Here is an 18,536-nt window from a genome sequence, read left to right as displayed (position 1 = left end):
TCAAGCCCGACCTCAATCGTTCAATAAGATCGCTGGCAAAAAGGGAAACAAATCATATCACTGAGCACATAACTTTTCCCGCAGATTGCAACCTTCCCAGGAGTGGGAACTGGAAACGCCGGGATCAGAAATCCTACCGCAAGTCAAGCAGAAGGCGAGCAGCCGGCAGAGCAGCTCCATCCCTGCAGAGGCGCGTCCCCGGCTTCTGCTCCCTTTGTCACCTCAGCAGCCCGCAGGAATCCCCGGGGTCTTCCCGAAAACCTGCCGGTAACTCCGCAAAAGCCCCCCAACTTTCTGCCAGCAGAAGTCCAGTCCTTAAACGAAATCAGTTCTCGTTTTCGCTCAAACCAACACGTGGAATAAGTCCGTTCGGCCGCGAACAGTTTCAGTTCTGGGATTCATTTTCAATCCGTCTCTCGCCAGTTTGGTGCCGGGAGGGACTGAAGTGGATCCGGAAGTTGATCTCTCCCCCCCCCCCCCTCCCGCGACTTGGGAAAGAAACTTTGCAACTTGATCTTTTAACCGCTACAGGTAGCTGCTGTTGCTCAATCCGGGATATGTGGAAGTGGAGCTCAGGTCTGTAACCAAGGCGGAACAGCAGTCCCTGAATGGCAGTCTCGCCCATGTATTTAACTCGCCTCTGAACATTTCAGAGCATATCTACAGTATCATGACATTAGAAATGTCAGACCGATGTCAGACATAGGGATTTTTAAAAGTTTCTGATGGCTTGAGGTTCAATTATAGGAAATATATTCATGGAGCCCAAAATTATCTGAGCACAATAGACTTGTTTATCATTAATCATGTACAAAGCCCAGATTCCGGCTCATAAAAGGGCCTGACTTTTTCTGTTTTTCACTGGGAATGGAGTAGTGTTTTGAAATAACCCCCTGCAGATATAGTGATATCAAAGAAAATGACTAGTAGGACTTCAAACGCAACCTCATAACAACAGCCTAGCGCTATAAATTAACTTGAAAGTAGCTTTTCCGTGAAAAGGTTAGAGGTGTCCCGAGATACGGCTGTATTGAATAATGATGTTACGCTGTGTGGAGTTAACAACACTGAGCTTAAAGGCGCTGCATTTTCCTCTTGTGTTTGTGGGAAACGACAAATGCAATAATTATCCTTACAGGAAACCTCTGAAAACAAAGCATTTACGTACTGGGGTTAAAATACATTCGAAAACTAAATGAGATTCATTCATCCATTTTCAGAAAATTACATGTTCCTGGTGAGGGAGGTGTCGTACTGTGTTCTAATGAAACTGCTTCCGTTGTTTTTTCTTATAAGAAAATCTACGTGCATCTTATTTAAAAATCTCGACGAGGTGTTTGTCCCCAGCTCAGGAAGTGTTTTGGATGGGTCGCTGTTGATTTTTCTTTCCTCGCTGTATGAAACATTATATTAAAACCGAATGCAATTTCGGATTAAAATCATGGACGAGTCACTAGACCACCCATGCATAGAGCAGCACCAAAGTGGATTAAATCTAATAATATCAGGCGTTGTTCGGCTGAAGAAACGTCTAATTCTGATTTAAGCATAACAGACTCGTAGCATATCAAATAAAAGCACAAGGGCTTTAAAACGGTTTTTAGAGAGCATTACATTTTATCCCTGAGATTGTAAGTCTGGTTTTATTTCTGAAGCCCAACATGGCTCCATTATCTTTAGTAATACTGTGAGACACAAATACATGCACTGTTGAATACATATACACTGAAAACTATATACTTTTTCATTTTAACTTTTTCAAACCTTTCATCCTAATCTGGGTTTTTGAAATATATATCCTGTTCGTGTGGGTCATGTGAAAGTGAACATGGCAATATTTCATTTTGAGCCGGGACATCTGTGTTTGGTGAGGACCCAGTAGTCACTGCAGATAGTAAATGTAAACTACATCTATAGTTGCAAAGGAACAAGTAAATAGGTTCAATCCGTGCTGAAAAGAGAAGAAAGGAAACACAACGTTTCTGGTGTGGGTTCTTCTTTTGGTTGTGTTTCCTTTCTTCTCTTTTCAGCATGGAATAAACCTTTACTTGTTCCATTGCAACTATAGATGTAGTTTACGTTTACTATCTGCAGTGACTACTGGGTCTTACACATGCTGATGCAGCTACCCACCTGAACTACATCTATACTTTATTATTCTGAAAATCTTAAATGTGAAGCATAACTGCACAGATAATTATGCTACCATTTAGTTGGATCTTGAGATTTTATAAAGATTTATAAACAATAGGGATGTTTGAAATATTAAATAAGTATACACATATCAGAACGTCATGTATAAGTGTTTAACCTTTAATTCTTAATGCTCCTTTTGATTAACTTCAACTTTTCCATGTGTGTATAAAACCCAAAATGTCTGCAGAATTTCTAAGATGTTTTTTATTGCGTGCTTGCCAGTAATTTGAATTACTGTAAATGCTCAAATGTGTAACATAGCTGTACTGCATGTTAACGAACTCCTTGAAAATATTAATCAGCTCTTTCTATTATTTGGGCAAAAGTTAAATGCCATATGTTCTTTGGGAGCCTAGAGTTTTGATTGTATTTTGACGTATCAAAAACTTTGTAGTATGTTTATGTGTAGAAGCATCTGAATTTGATTCAGGGCAGTTTTCAATACAATCTTACAGTAGATCCACCCATCATATAAATGCTTAAAATAAAAACCACAACAATATCAGGTTGGAATTATGTAAAACACATATTAAGAAAAGTATTAATTTCCAAAATCTGCCATATATACATATATAAAACCCATATTTCCAGTTTGGCTATTGGATTTAATCTCAGCATTATGAAGCAGTTGTGAATTGAAATCTTTCAATTTACCTACCAAATGCCAAATGCCTTCCAAGAAATCTGTATACTTCTTCAAATTTGATTGTAGGAAGTTATAATGTGTCCAAAACTTAATGTTATAAGAATAATTTTAAAGGCTTCTAAGTCCATGTCCCCATCAATGCCAAGGTAATATTTTTGTCCTCAACATAAAAGTGAAATCGTCGTGTCCCAAGAGCACTGTGTAGATAGTGAAAAGTAAAAGAACTTAGTACGACTTTCTAAGAGAGGAGGATATCATGGAGAGCAGTAGTAAAAACAGCGCTTTTAATTAAAACAGCCATTTTATTTAAGCAAGGATGGGTCAGGAAGGGAGACCTATTGTACAGGGAAATCTTGGTTGGTGCTCTTGAATCTGGACCTGAGTTTTTAAACTTGTGCCCCACGGAGGGGCTGTCTGTTGGGTGAGATGTTAAATCGAGGTCCTGACATGTTCATTAAATGTCACTTTCCAAGAGTTGGGGTGTTAATTTTGGTGCTCTGATCTGAGGCTTGAGTGAGGTTTCCCTACAGCTCTCCCATAATTCAACCGGGAGGCATTTTCTCACTCCTCCACCTCATCTGGTGTGTGGGATGATTGCCTTCACATGTGAAATGATGGAGTATTCTTTCTTGTTTACAGGCTCAGAAAAAAATATACTGCTATTAATTATGAATCAGTTCAAAAAGGCTCAAGATAATACGTCTTGCTACTACAGTAATGGGAAGAAAGCCAGAGCAACTTCAAACACAGCTCTGCTTTGAGATATGACAGCTGAGCATCGCATTGTGCCGAAAGATACTCAGCAAACTGTATTGCACTTAGGATGTCCCTGTTGTATCTCTTTGTATTGTGTAGCAAAACTAATATTTTGTTTGTGAAGGGATAGTGTTTCTTTCTAGGATACATGATAACTACAAGAACAAGGTCTAAGTGAAACAAGCCCATGGTTTGTTGGGCAGCTAATAATGAAGCAAAATTTAACTTGGGAAAAGCAGAAATCGAGAACGTCCATGCACATTCAGCAGCAAACATCTCGCCATGTTCCCCCAGACCAGCTGGGGGCGATGTTAGCTGAGAGACCCCAGTTTACCAAAGCTCAACAGCCCCTCAGGGGTCTTTACTGCTGCACAAGCTGCCCCGCAGTGGCTCCCCACCCAGGCACCCACACCAAGCAGGAAAACAGGGAACCATTAGAAAGCAAATCCCTTTTTACAAGTCTCCAGGTCCCCCAGAAGTGCATCTGTGGAGCGACACCTTAGGTGTTAGATTATTCATTAATTTACTGAAGTGCTAGTGGTGGGGCAGTCGAGCTTGGATTGGAAAAGAATGTTTCTTTTTTCTGATTATAAGCACCATAACCCTCATGAAGCCTTTGCTAAGGAAGTCTATTCTAGTCCCAGGTTTGGTGCGTTCAGCTGTGGTTTGCATTATTCTAGTGGGAAAGTACCGCTTAATGATAACTTATCAGATGTCTCAGGGTGAGGAGTAATACCTCAAGTGGAAGGCAAGCTATAATGTGAACTGGTACTGTAAATAGCAGGATGTATATTAAAGAGTTGTTGCCCTGGTTCTCCAGTAGTACTCTAGAATCTCATCATTTACCACGTGATACCTGTACCTGTACAATATTTGACGTATAAGCAGTAAAAGCATGTCAATTTGAGAATACAGTGTGTCTTTAATGAGGAATGCTGTCTAAAGCATGCTAAAAAGCTAAATATCTCATGCTGTGAGTATGTTCATAATTTTTTGCTTGTTTTAACAAGTTACTGAAGCAAGACTTACCATTTCTAAATCCTAACTGTCCTCTATTACCTTGTTTCCATATCGTTGGTCTTCGCGTTTAGTTGTAATTATTATTTTCTTTGACCTTATATTTAACAGAATCAGACCTCTTGTTCTTTTAGTCTAGGTTACAAGGCATTTTTCTGTTATCCCCTAATTTTTTTAAACATTCCTTTGTGGTACATTAAAAACAATATCAAAATGACAAACAAAGAATTATTGTGGAATCCCTGCACAGTTTCTTTTTTGCTCAAGGAAGAATGTTTTGACAGGCACGGTGACATCTGAAGTCAAATCATTGAGGAGCAAGTCATGGTCCTAACCTTTATGAGCCTTGGAAAATTGCTTGATGAATTATTTTTACTCAAGATTGTGGAAGCGGTGGTGAAAGGTTAAACGTGTTCTTAATGCAGTGCCTGGCACTGTTTCTATTTTTATCTGACGTGACGCCAGTCCCGATAAGCTCCCAGCCAGTGAGCTTTCCAGTCTGAGTCTGCGGCATTGACCTTCCTTCTGATTCTTCCCTTGTGGCACTAAAAAAAATATACCTGTGAGCTTTAAGGGATTGTTAATTAGGAGACCTGTTTTCTTTTGTCACATGTTGGTTTTAGATGCTTTATTGCTTATGGGAGCTATTGCTACTAATAATGAGTTTTTGGAGAAGCAAACTGTGCTGTTACATGGAATAAAAGCATTGCTAAAATGTTCACAGCTTACTTTATTTGATAGTTGAGAAACTTAATGAATGTAGAAAAAAATCACCTAACCACTTAACCTCCATTTCCTGGCATGAATGCTTGTGATAAAGCACTTAAGCCTACGTTTCCTGTCTTTCAGGTTTTGTGTCTCTTAATGGAAGTTTGACTTGTTTATTGAGGCAGGATGAAGTGGCACTGTAGTGGAGGTGCGTAACAGTCTGTCTGTGTGGAGTTTGCATGGTCTCCCTGTCTTTATATGTGTTTTTTCCTCAAGCCTGGCCTGTAACAACCCTTCAGTGGACCAGCAGCCTGCTAGGAGAAGACTGCAGTCTGCTCCCAGTCCTCCCATCAGGACAGGCCTCAGCTCGCCTCAGCCCCCAGAGAGCGGCTTTCTCATAACAGAGGGATAGAAGCTAAGAAGGGGGAAGGCAGGATAAACAGGTTTAAATATATTTCACATTAACCTCGGTGGAATGAAGCCCTTCAAGGGCAGATTTCATCAAACGTTGCTATCTCCCTGTCCTCTCTTTCAGTAACCCACATTCACTTGAAGTAAATTTCAGAGTGTGCGTTTTTAATTGCAGATCCCTTTGAGACAATAACTGCATGAAGTCTGTAGCCCTTTGAACTCAGCAAGACCATTTGAAATCTGTTGCCAAGCCTGTGCTGCTGCTACTTTGTGCTCTTGCCTGTTCTCGGGGCGTTCTGATTCGAATTGATTTCTTCAGGCTTGCAGAGAGATGGACTTGGCCAGTGTAAGATTTCCCACCTTGTTCTCATGATGAGCTCTTTGATTGCCTTCCTTGTTTGCTTCGGGTCATTGCCGTGGCATATGGGGAAGCACCACCCAATACATACGGCAGCATTTGCTTCTACATAATCTCCATGTTTGTCGGGGATGTCTGAATCCTTCCTGCTGCGGCCACCGTTAGTTACATCATTGTAAAAGAGGTGCCAGGTCCAGATGCAGCCATGCGTGTTCAGGCATGAAATTGCCCACACTTCACAGCCAGGGTGCATCAGCTTCTCCTTTTGTCTCACTCACCTTCCCACCACTGTGGTAAAAGAGTTATCTGCATCTCTTCTGTCCAGGAAACTCTGTGGCTCGTCCCTTTGCTTCCAAGCAAATTCAGATCTGGCGTTTCTGTGGTTGGTGCTGATGAGAGGTTTGCATCCTGCAGTGCAGCCTCTGTAAGTCTGCTGTCTCGGTCCTCAGCAGGTGGTGGAGTTTGGGACCTCCTGCACTCTGGAGGCTGCTGTTGGTGTCACTGTTTCACTGTTTCAGGGTTTTCCTGAACAGCTTTGCTACATTTTCTATAATCAGCTGCAAATGTTTTTGGCCATCTTCATTTTGGCTGATAGGTAATCATACCTGTGTATTCTTTCTTCAGTATTCCAAACATATAGGATGTTTTGAGTTCTTTTATGAATGTTTAATTATCAGAGAGATAAATACCTGACCAATAAGAGGAACCTGTCAGCCAAATGTCCTGATACATACAGTATGCTCTTTCAAAATAAAGAGGTTCAACACTATCATTTCTTTAATTGATCCAATCGGGTAAACCTGCTCAGACTTTATTAAAAAATGAAAAACTTAGGGGATGTAACTATCGGTCAGGACTTTTCACGAGAAATGATTATTATTGGAGTTCATAACTCAAATTGCTTCACTCTTCCAATGTTTTTGCAGGGCATGGTAGCTATTAGAGTATGAATCAAGTCAGATGGGCTGAATGGCCTCTTTTCATTTCTATCTCTTATGTTTGAGTGCTGAAACTGCACACAATATACTGTATATGCCAGACTTGTAAGCAAGAATCATTTCAGGGAGTAATATATAATTATACAGTATAATTCTACAGTTTTTTTTTTGCTGCTCTCAGGAATATGCTAGCTGACAGCAAAGGTTAAGGTCACAAACTGGACTGACAATCAGACTGATGTATCAAAAACCATGTTGTAGTATCCGAGTGCACATTTTGCATTAATCATGTTGGCCTCAGCACTGAGAATTTCAAATTATGTTTATGCTGGGATGTCATCATGACATCAATCAATAAAACATGCTCACAGTAATTCAGTAACACTACAGTATATTTATATAGATTGTACATAGTTGAAGGTTGTCTGACTTGTTAAGGGCTTCCTTTGCTTGTCTGGACTATTACAAACAATAGATTTATGATCATATTGTTCATGTAGACCAAAAATGGACAAAGCAATATTGTACATCAAAACACTAGTACTGTATATCTATTATCTATATCTTCTCCCAGTTGCAGAAAGATTCCCTCAGCATCCTGGAAGGTTTCCAGATTTCACCTACGTGTTTAGGGTACCATGGTAATGTGACCAAAACAATACAATACAATAAATATAATATAATATAATATAATATAATATAATATAATATAATATAATACAGAACAGGAAAAACAGCCTTGACAGTCCTCTGTCTTCCAAGCAAACCACACCCTGGGATGCCAGTGTATATTATCAATGTATAATCCCCCTCCATCCATCCATTCTCTCTAGCTGCCTCTTCCGATTTGGGGTTGCAGGGGGCCACAGCCACAAGGCAGGGAACAGCCTAAAAACAAAGCTACAAGAATCCAATCTTTAGGTGCGGCAATTCTTTCACTCATGTTTTAATCTGGCACATGGCACCAAATTAATTGGTTCATTAAATACATATGCTAGTAAATCCAATGAATGAAAAGAGATGCTACACCTTAAAGCATACTAGTTGTGTATTCTTCATTAGATTTGTTTTTATTTTAAAAAATTGAAGGATTGCACTCTGTTATACAGAGTTAGCCCACATTAAAACCAGACATACAGTGTTTCCTTTCCTTTCTTTTCCACCTTTTCATCTGAAGACAAATCATGAGCAAATGACAAGGTAGTTCTGTTTTTCAAATTTATTTAAAAAAAACAAGCATTATTGTCGAATATAAGAACAAATGAACTTTGAGAATCAAATGAAAAAAAATAACTTTTTGTTGGCCGCTGGGAGGCTTTTGCATAGAGCAATATCGCCATCTACTGAAAATGCACAAGGTAATCTGCATGTCAGTAACGGAAACAAGAGAGTACTGTAGGCGGACTGGTGCATTTCTGAACATTTAATGACCAAGGGTTTTTCTTTTATCCTTAAATATTAAATAAAAAAGTAGTGTTGTGACAGAAAAAGGACATAAATCTAAGCATTGATGAATTAGGGTGGTGATTTTGAAAATTCATTAGAATTTACAGCAACATGTTGTATAATACAGTATATACATATTTTCTTTTAAAAATTTCAAGAGTATGTTGGGAATTCAGAATTAAGCAGCATCCAAAATGTACAAATTATTTTGATTAGTTAAAGAATGTTAAGCCCAGTATTTAATGAATTGGGTTTATTTTCTAAATTAAAACTCTTTATCTGAGCATAATTATTTAATAAATTCCTTCTCAACATGTTAATATTCGTTTCACAAAATACAGTTTTCCACCAGACAGAAAACAAAGTGAACATGCAGTATGAAGAGGAGGAAATATGTTATTTGACTTGCTGTAGTCCAGAGACTAAAATTAAGTGTAAAATAAATATTAAGCATATTTGTTCTCATTCACACAGAAAATAGGTTACAATGTGACAGGCTGCACTTGTGCAAATGACAGATGTGAGATATATTTTTGTCATTTGCAATGATCTCTTTAAACATACTGTATTTATTATATGTAGAATAAGACTGATGTACCCATATACTCTGTATTATGAGCATTATTTTATGAAGATCAGTTTTAAATTCAAAATAGAAAACAAGCAAATACTTTCAAATACTGTAACTCTCCATTGCTGTTCTTTTGTTAAGACATTCAAGGTCTGGCCAATGTGTAAGCACTTCAGAGGTTTAAGAGTAAGCTGTCACATTTTGCTCAAGTCATCACTGTCGTTGTTAATACAATCAATCAGCACAGGAAAAGAAACTGAAGCTAAAATGTTTCCTGTTAAGAAACAGTTTCTGCAGAGTCCGTGCATCAACTGGATCAGATATTGAGATACTGGGTATTTCAAGCAGGAGCAGGTGGAGGTAGTGGACAACTCTAAGAGTGCTGGTTGTGAAGGAAAATCCATTACAGGAACAGGAATCTATTAATTATGTAAGCTGGACCTCTGGACTGAAGCAGGGGAAGAATCTAAAAAGGTTTTCGCTACTAATTCCCAAGAGGTCTTCTGCTAGGCAATAGGCTTGTCCATGTTGTGGCCTGAGCTCCAGCTCTGTGGCAGTGTGCACAGGATCCAGCTCCGAAGGCAAGCCTTCTTGAAAATGTGACCTGGATGACATCATCATTACTGAGGAACAGCTCAGCAACACCATAAGCTCCTGACTGATTACAAACTCATTCCAGCAGTATTCAGCCACGGAAGGGGATTTCTAAATTTGAAATATGAAATAATATGAAAAACCACATTTTAAGTTTAAGAAAGTTGTGGATAAAGTTCATAACAAATATTTAGTTTTCCTGTTGCAGGCAGTTGGCATTCAAGGCAATGCATGCACAGTAGTTGGACTGGTCAACAGATTCATAATAATACCAATAAGGGCTGGATGCTCACTTTGGGGTGGTGTAATTAAGTACCGTGAGGAGCTAATTAAAAATGAGGCAATTTAATTTCACAACCAAAAAATAGGACACGCTTCTTCAGACAAAGGATTGTGAGAATGTGTAAACCACATGCAGAGCGAACGCTCAGACTCAGAAAGGGACAGAGAGTTCAACACATCGAGCCCTGCGTTTCTCAGGTGTCGGTAAACACCCGAGCAATGGCCACCTCACATTTGCAGTCTTCTCAGACCTAAGAAGGTATAGATAGAGTACGTTCAGAAGGTGTGTTCAGAGATAACACAAAGAGACAAGTATTTCTATGTCATTTTACTGTAATTGCTGATTTAGCAATACAATGATCAAATGATAAAAATCTACAGGAATGCACATATTATCCACAATTTGTACAAAAAATGAGTGTACAATTCTACAAGTGTTAATGACATTATTACATCAATGGTAAAAAATAGCAAGGCAAAAAAAAAGAATAACAAAATGACAAAGCTGGGAATTATGAACTGCATTCATAAAACACATTTTCATGAACTAATGTGATCATTATCAATGTTACTTCAGTAACCACTTCAGTGCTTCAGTAACCTTGTCACATGCAGGTGTCCTAACACCGTTCTCCGTGGTAAAAAATATATATTTCTTCTTATTAACAAAGACACTGTTGAAGTTGGGAGCACATTCTGCTCCCCAAGCCTCCTTCTGCTTCACATCAGAAAGGACAAGACGATTAGAGAGGACAGAAACCAGCTTGATAAGCTCGATAACGACGCTCCGCGGGAGCACACTCTACTAGCCTGAAGAACGACACCTGAGAAAGAGACGAAACAAAAAAATTGGCAAAATGTAAAATGAAAACACAGCCATGACAGTTTACATTTGCACATTGTCTGGTGTCTCCAGAGTGTCTGACTACAAAGAATGTGTTATGCACAGTCATGGACCCGAGAATTAAAACCCTGGAATGCATAGACTAGAAATGTTCACTACAGCTGGTGAGGATTAAAGGATTTTTGATCAACCTGGGAGCAATATCATTGTTAAAATATTTTAGAAATAAAATGCTTCATAGATTGTAGTTGAATGTAATTGGAGACGGAAAGTGTGTCTGCGGACATCAGGGACCCTTTGACTATATATCTGAAAATAACTCCTAGTGTACAGCATAAGCTCACAACAGAGCATAAGAAAGGAGGCCCATTCAGTTAATTTGTTTTCTAATTCATAGTTTTTTTAAAATGTAGCAGTAAATTGTAGGTGGAGTTCTCAAAACAAAACATAGAGAAAAGGGACTAAATGCACTAAAATTGATGTTGCAATACAATACTAAGTCTCAGGCTGGTAACAGTGAATATATTGTATGATGTCTGATAAAGGTGTGGTCCTCAATTTTAATGTAGCACCCCCTTCAAAAGTCAGGGCTGTTACATCAATGGTATGTTATCTTTGTTTTTTTAACCGCAGTGTGAACCTGATACACACAAACCTTTTCTGTAGATTTTTGTTCTTACATTAAGAAGTTCTTAAAACTTCTGGACCAGTATTCTGTCAAAGTTATGATGATCAGAACTGAATTATTTGCAAATAGGGTGCCGCATTACTGTACATTCACATATTCCCAGATATGTGTTTTGACGGTTTCAGGCAAACCCCACGGCACTGTGGAATCTGAAGGGTCAGCAGTCTGCAGCAGACTGGCTTGCCAGCTTTAAGAGGCCTGTGGATGAACTACAGTGAGGAGGAGGAGGATAGATCTGAAGAGAATAATGCAGGAATGGGGAATGAGAGGTGCGTCCCATTCTCAGATGTTTGCTTTGGGAACTATAATTAACTCTTCCTGTAATTTACTGCTACTCTTTAAAAAAAAATTGAAGTGACTGTGACTTTGACTGTTACAGTACATAGTGCTGCTTTCCAGGCCTGGCCTGAGCCTGGATGAAGACGAACATTAACATCCACTGATCTTGATTTATAAGTTAGCATGAGTCATGAGTAAATATGCATTGTTTCTCATTTAGTCTTCTATCAAAAAGTTAAAACTACTGATAATGCTAGTGTTAAACTGTAGACAAGGTCTTTGTGAAAGAAAATGTGCTTATCTGGTGTATTTCTGCATTTTGGTCGATGTGAAATTTAGACACTGAAGAGTAATGCTGTTATCATGTGACTTACTGTGTGCTGACTGCAGCTCGTTTGCTTCGCTGTTTTCCCATGATCTGTTGGTGCTCTCTAGAGGAACTGAAATTAGGGGGAAAAGATGCCTCAGCTTAACACACTCTGTGTAAAGCTGAATTAAAAATCCTTTTAGATGGTCCTGTTTGTAACGTTGGATTTCTAAATGTTCTAATGGTCATAGAAATATAATTTGCACATTCCCCACAATTCATGTATAGGTTTTGACTAAGCCTATGAGAAGATGGTGTTCTCTAATGTCATGTTTCTATCCATTATCTAGTTATTTTTAGAACATACAAAACTACTTCTGCACAGTTCCAGAGAAAAACCTTTTCTTATACACTAAGAAAAGTCGGTATAAAAGTCAGTATCTTCGGTCACACAGTCTGGTTTCTGTGGAAGTCACATATCACACCCCTGTCAAGTCTAGACAACAGAGGTCAGAGCAGGAGGCTGCATCAGTGTGCATGGTGCAAAGCAACAAGCAGGAGTCAATTCCACATTGCCGAGTCAAAATAAGAGAAATAAAATCACGTTGCAGCTATGGAACTTTCTTTTGGTGCGTGAAGAAAGCCCCAGAGCTCAAAACGCTGCTCATTGTAATTTGGTCAGAGCAGTTTGTTTGTTTGCATTCTGTTTAAATGTACAGGAGTGCTGGGTGTCCATAAAAAATGTCACTCAGGGGACAATAAAATCTTATCTGATCTTATCATTTGTCTTTTTACTTTTCGTTATGGCATTACTCTCTCCTGGTTCCATTAACGAATGCTTGGGTGCTTATATTCGGTTCTGTTAAAAAAAAAGATGACCCATTTTTATGTGAACTTACTGTATGTATTAAAATTAATGAAGCAAGTGATGGTTTGGCAGAAGATTAGGGGAGAATAGGAAAACATTTTGTTTTTTTGTAGAATGGCGACAGCTCAAGTTCACCTGGTATAGCCGGAAATGTGTTTTCCACGTAGAGCTTCGTTCCTCCTGTCCTCCTAGTGGTCAGGGGGTACCAGGACTTGTCTGGGTCCTGGATCCAGTCCGTGGCCTGGCAGTAAACCTGCCCCTGATCCGAGTGGTGAAGAGGAGACAGTGTCAGCTGATACGTGGTGGGGCTGCTTTTGTCCACACGCAGGTGCCCCTGGTGCAGCCTGTGGAGGAAGGGCTGCCTGGCCTGCAGGACGAAGTCCCTGGAGAGCGTCGCTATCTCGAGAGCCTGCCCTCCCCTCTCCAGGAACCAGCTGACGGACAGGTGGGTGTGGTGAAGGGCCTGCTGGGACACCTCGCAGGACAGCCTCCCAGAGTCCCCCGGGGCCCTGCGTACGGGCCCGGCTCGCATTCCCACCTGCAGAGTGTTTGGAATCACTGCATGGAAAGAGAAGGGTATCAATATGCACGCATCCTCAACCTTTACATGGGTGGCATGTCGGCACAGTGCTTAGCATTGTTGCCTCGTAGAACTTGGGCCCTGGCTTCAAATCTTGGGATGCTACCCATGTGGGGTTTTGTGTGTTCTCCCCGTGTTTCCTACCACAGCCCAAGACACACCGGTAGGTGAATTGGCTTCTGGGGAAACTGGGGAAACTGGCCCTGGTGTGAGTGTGGGCATGTCGGTTTGTGCACTGTTATGCACTGGTCTCCTGCCCAATGTGTTTCCAGTCTTGTGCCTGTTGACAGTGGGGACAGGCTTCGGCGCGGATCGTTACACATACTGTACACAGAAAAGCATGTTGTAATGTTTCTACAGGTGTTTTGATTATCATGTTATTTTAGAAGGCTTCACTACAGTGTGTTGCTTAGGAAAAACATTTCTTTCATGTGGTATTGAAATGCTGTAAGCCAGAGAGGACTTGGCCCGAGTATTGTTACATTTGAAATTCAGTACAGATCAGTTACATTTATTTCCACATCAGAACCATCTTCAATTTGACCATGAAGAAATCCCTGCTTCCTCTTCCCACTTCTGCAAATATTGTGAAAAAGTGCTATTTCATACAGTTAGACATCAGAAGTGATTGTTTTGGGTTTTAACATAACCTGACTTGACTTAAAAAACTGAAAAGATGATGCCTTGACACAGTCGATTAAATTAAACATGAGGGGACGGGATTCGTGTTCTTGTGGGGTGTGTGTGATGGGCACCTGTGAGATTGATCTTGTCGCTGTATGTGCCGTGGTACTCCGGGTCGGTGCTGGGAGTGAAGCACTCGTACACCCCCTGGTCCTGGAGCTGCAGGGAGCCGATGTGCAGGAGCACAGAGTCCGGGCCGGTCCTCTCGATGTAAACGTCCCCGTTTTTCACACGGCTGCGGTAGAGCGCGTAGGTGCTGTGCGGGTCGGCCGTGCTGACGATGTGGATCTCCACAGCCGGGAGGGCCAGGGGGTAAATGGACCACTGGAAGTCTTGCCTGGGGCGGCCTTTGTATCCGCTGACGTTGCAGGCCAGGGTGATGTGGGAGCCCTGTGTCCGGACCAAGGGGCCCTGCTGCGTTTTCACCACTCTCTGCCCAGGGTGCAAGGCTGCAACATGAACAGTTTGCACATTGCACATTCCTGTCTTCACCTCTTGCAATAATGAGCAATTGGAAACTGTAAACCTGCTGCTGTCCGTGTGGCCACAGGGTCAGACACAGTGAAACACTTCAACTCAGGCTGAATTAGCGTCGCCAAGGCTGCATATTAATATGTGCACACTGCATAGTAATAAGCTGAGGCTCTCAATGTACACTCAAGGGCATAAGAGCTTATTTTTTAAGAATCTGAAAGGAGCCTTTTTCCAAAATGTAGATTCCAAAGTGAATTAAGAACTATGGATATGTATAGCAGAATTCACCAGCCACATACTGATTCATTTTCTGCATTTTCTTCATTTATTTTATTTTTTTAAGAGCTCTTGTTAGTATATATACTTATAATTTTATTTATTTCTATATTACAACTGAAGAAGGCTCCACAGCCGAAATGTTGTTTTCTTTCTTCTCTTTTCAGCATGGAACAAACCTATTACTTGTTCCTTTGCAGCTTACGCATGCTGATGCAGCTCCCCACCTGAACTATATATATATTTGTATGTCATACTAGGAAAACCATTAGGGATTATGGTGTTTATGAATAAGCTTTCATTATAATTGATGGGAATGTGAATATTAACTATCTCTGGCGATTTCAGTTAGCTAGCAGAAACATAAAGAGAAATGACCAGACACCATCCTGATACATACAGTACATACACAGTATATAATGAAATAAAGGGTTTCTTCACACCAGGGAAAATAAGTCATCAAAGAATTATTTCCCTGAAAAACAATATGTACAAGTAGACATTGAAAAATGTTGTATGTTTTTACATAATTTGTTTCCTGCTCATTCACAAAAAAGACAACCATTTCTATCATCTCAATCTTTTTCCACTACTTACCACAAAACGACAGGAAGACTATAACTGCTAGTGCCCTCCTTCTCTTCACACTGTTTTCTGATGCAGCCATCTGTGACCCTGTTCCTCAATGAAACCCAAGAAATTCACCTGAGTTGCAGCTTTTCTGAAAGCACAAAGAAAATGAAGCCTTTATAAGGACAACTGCAAGTCAGCTACAGTATGAATAGTGTTATCTCCTGTGATGATTGAAACAATCACAGGTTAATTATTTGGGAAATGACACACACATGATAAGACACAAACAAGGAATGTGCAAGATCTCAATCATTAATATAATAATAAGCTTTATTTTATGTAGTGTCTTTAAAAACAATCTTCTCAAAGCTTTTCATCTGAGTGTTTGACAGATCCACTGCCAAAACAATTAGTTTGAGGTTGTTTTCCCATTTAAGATTATATGTGGTATGTGCAGGGAAATTGTCTTTCCTTGAGAAATAATCAATGCTGCAATCAAGTCCATGTGAAGGAATTGCAGTCTGGGTGAGCTTTTGTTTGTTTGTCCATCATTGGAATTAAAATGATCTGGTCTTTAGGTACAAAAGAAAAATGAGTCTGAGAGATTAAATCAATTATTCTAATTTGATGAGAACTTAACTTGCATCCTGATTCTGACTAGTTCATTAATACAACTCTCAGGTCTGGTGTGTTCACACCACGTACACATTTTAAACTTAGACAGGAAACTCATGTGCAATCAGAAAAGAATACAGATCAAAGAATGTTAATCTTTGCATGAAGCACAACAATCTGTATTTAAAACTTTGAATGTAGTCACTGCATATGACATCCTTGAGTATTACTGCAGTGAAGTGATTAACCTCTGGACCGACTGCAACCAGCTGGTCAAAGGTCACTTGAACAACATGATCAGCAAAACATACTGTATCATAATATCACATACTGTAGCAGGGCAACATCCCACTGACAGGAAAATATGTTCCACCGATCCTTAAAAATACATAAAAGTGATCATAGACCAATAATGCTCAGTTCATTTAAATATAAGCATACATAAACAATAATAACAACGATAATAGAATAATAATAAGTTAGCCAGAAGATCTTATATGTGAAAATAGGATTCCAGAAGACACTCAACAGTGTTCTCTGAGCAAAAACAACACAATGGACAAACATGGAGCTGAAGCAATGTACTGAGATTCTCAGAAAGCTTTGAATAAAGTTCCTCATAAAATATTAATTCTCAGATTGCAGGCACAATGCATTCAAGGTAATGTGTGTGTTTGAATTGAGATCTGGTTAATGGATAGGATAATGGATACTGGGAGTGCAGATAAGGGATAAGGGGTAAATGCTCGAATTGGGCTGATGTAATTAAACTGTCACAAGAATCTTTATAAAGATGGCTGCTCTTACCACATAAAGGACTTAGATTCTGTTATACTTAGTAAACTAGGCACGTTTGGAGATGATGGCAAAATAGTATTGGCAAAAACTATAGAAGCTGCTAGGAAAATTCAAAAAGTTTTTGCAAAGTTCAGGAGTGAGCAAACACTTGGACAAGTAGAGAGTGCTTGACAGACAGCAAAAGCATAAAATATGATTTAGAATGTGAATCATCCTTTTGTCTTGTATGGTTTTGGGTAGTCAGTGAAGGTTAGCCAGGGCGTTAGAAGACACTGAAGACCGAGTGTTTTGTGCTTTGTTTTGGTAGATAGGTCAGCTTTCCCTCACTTTCTTAGCCAGCTCCATTTTGTGTGTTATTTTCTTTTCTTTGGCACAGCTCTATTTCCTTTCCCTGTGTGTTATTGTGTCCTATTATGTACCAGTAACTTATTTATTTTAGAATAAATCCCTTTTGCACCAAACTTCCTTAGTCCCTCACCAGAAACCCACCTGCATCCAAAACCATGCTAAATGTTACACCCCTTTACCCCTAGACACTTGGGGCCGTAACAGTCGTTGATTTTCAAAGTCCGCTTCGCTCAAACAACCAGTCATACTGAAAGTCAGCTTTTAATTTGATATGAACTTGACCTCAGAAACAAAGGGGAAATGAAAGCTGACATGTGGATTAATTTAAATGATTATGCAAAGATTGGCCTGTTTATTACTTGAAGCTATAGCATTATAGTTCACATACTATAAATATGAGTGCGCCATTTGTAATTTTAGAGGATTTTTAATTATACAGAGTAAAGCATTATTTCAGTTTTCCCTAACTTAGAGGTCAAGAGCTATGAGATACAGCAATGTGAAATTTGAATTATAGGAAACATTTGCTGACAGATTCTCTATACATATCTCTGATACAGAAACAGGGTTAACCACAAACCCACAGTACATGTACAACATTAATTGGCAATCTATAGCAGTTCAGGAAATATAATGCATGTTTTCTCTCAGTATGCTGTGTTTCTGGTGATATTTTCTCCTTAAAGAGGTATATACTAATATGCTTACAATTACTGACACCTTTATGTGTGTTTATTGACAACACAAAGTATACTGTATATGCATTCACTAATTTCCTAACCACTTTATCCAATACAGCACGGCAGGGGAGCAGGAGCCTGTCACGAATTCGTGGAGCATGTTGTTAAAGACCCTCTGCGGGTGTCTGGAGAAGCACGTCAGGGAAGACACAGTAAGGATAAGGATAGGTGGGGCGGACAGACGGGGGGCGGCGACGGTGCTGATCCGGTGCAGGGGGAAAAGCCGAGGCGGCAAATCCAATACAGTCCAAAGGGGTAGCTAGAGCGCAGTCCGGTGTCCAATGCTGGGAGGTGCATCAGAGACGAAAACAGTTAGAAACAGGAAACAGGGAAGTAGGAACATGGAAGGTTAAAACTATGACGGGACAAGGTGCTCTGAGCTCCGGACTCAGAGGTCAGGACGCCGTGATGAAGGCCGTGCCCTCACGCTACTCCTGAGCCCGGTGACAGGCGTGCTTTCGGGCATCAGTCTTCCAAAGCTGAGCCCGGAACTGCAGAGACGCCGGGCTTAAATAAGACAAAGGGGAGGAGACACAGAG

General features: G+C 40.0%; 2 protein-coding genes across 2 annotated transcripts in view; both read right to left on the bottom strand.

Annotated features, from left to right (window-relative positions):
• LOC148675659 (prostaglandin F2 receptor negative regulator-like) overlaps positions 1-557 on the bottom strand; it is a 31,196-nt gene extending 30,639 nt beyond the window's left edge. Inside the window, exon 1 of the mRNA XM_088644634.1 lies at positions 138-557. Coding sequence (XP_088500760.1) covers positions 138-180 — 43 coding nt within the window. The 5' untranslated portion in view covers positions 181-557. The remainder of the gene's footprint in view (positions 1-137) is intronic.
• Positions 558-10,236: 9,679 nt separating this feature from the next.
• On the bottom strand, positions 10,237-18,536 carry LOC148675658 (immunoglobulin superfamily member 3-like). Its single transcript, XM_088644648.1, has 5 exons — positions 15,521-18,536; positions 14,245-14,622; positions 13,045-13,467; positions 12,109-12,174; positions 10,237-10,747 (listed from the first exon to the last, which is right to left on the bottom strand). The coding sequence occupies exons 1-5, from the start codon at positions 15,588-15,590 to the stop codon at positions 10,644-10,646; spliced, it is 1,041 nt and encodes a 346-aa protein (XP_088500774.1). The 5' UTR covers positions 15,591-18,536; the 3' UTR covers positions 10,237-10,643.

The sequence above is a fragment of the Lepisosteus platostomus genome, chromosome 2 (genome assembly GCF_059453375.1).
Source record: "Lepisosteus platostomus isolate fLepPlt1 chromosome 2, fLepPlt1.hap1, whole genome shotgun sequence".
NCBI lineage: Eukaryota > Metazoa > Chordata > Actinopteri > Semionotiformes > Lepisosteidae > Lepisosteus > Lepisosteus platostomus.
This window is presented reverse-complemented; position numbering and strand designations above follow the sequence as displayed.

What these genes read in the sequence shown, in the direction of transcription:
- LOC148675658 (XM_088644648.1), bottom strand. Translation starts at nt 15,590, where the DNA reads ATGGCTGCATCAGAAAACAGTGTGAAGAGAAGGAGGGCACTAGCAGTT. An exon ending in CGACAAGATCAATCTCACAG is followed by an intron (nt 13,468 to 14,244) that starts GTGCCCATCACA and finishes CTTTCCATGCAG; the next exon opens with TGATTCCAAACACTCTGCAG. An exon ending in CGAGCTGCAGTCAGCACACA is followed by an intron (nt 10,748 to 12,108) that starts GTAAGTCACATG and finishes TCTCTTTCTCAG; the next exon opens with GTGTCGTTCTTCAGGCTAGT.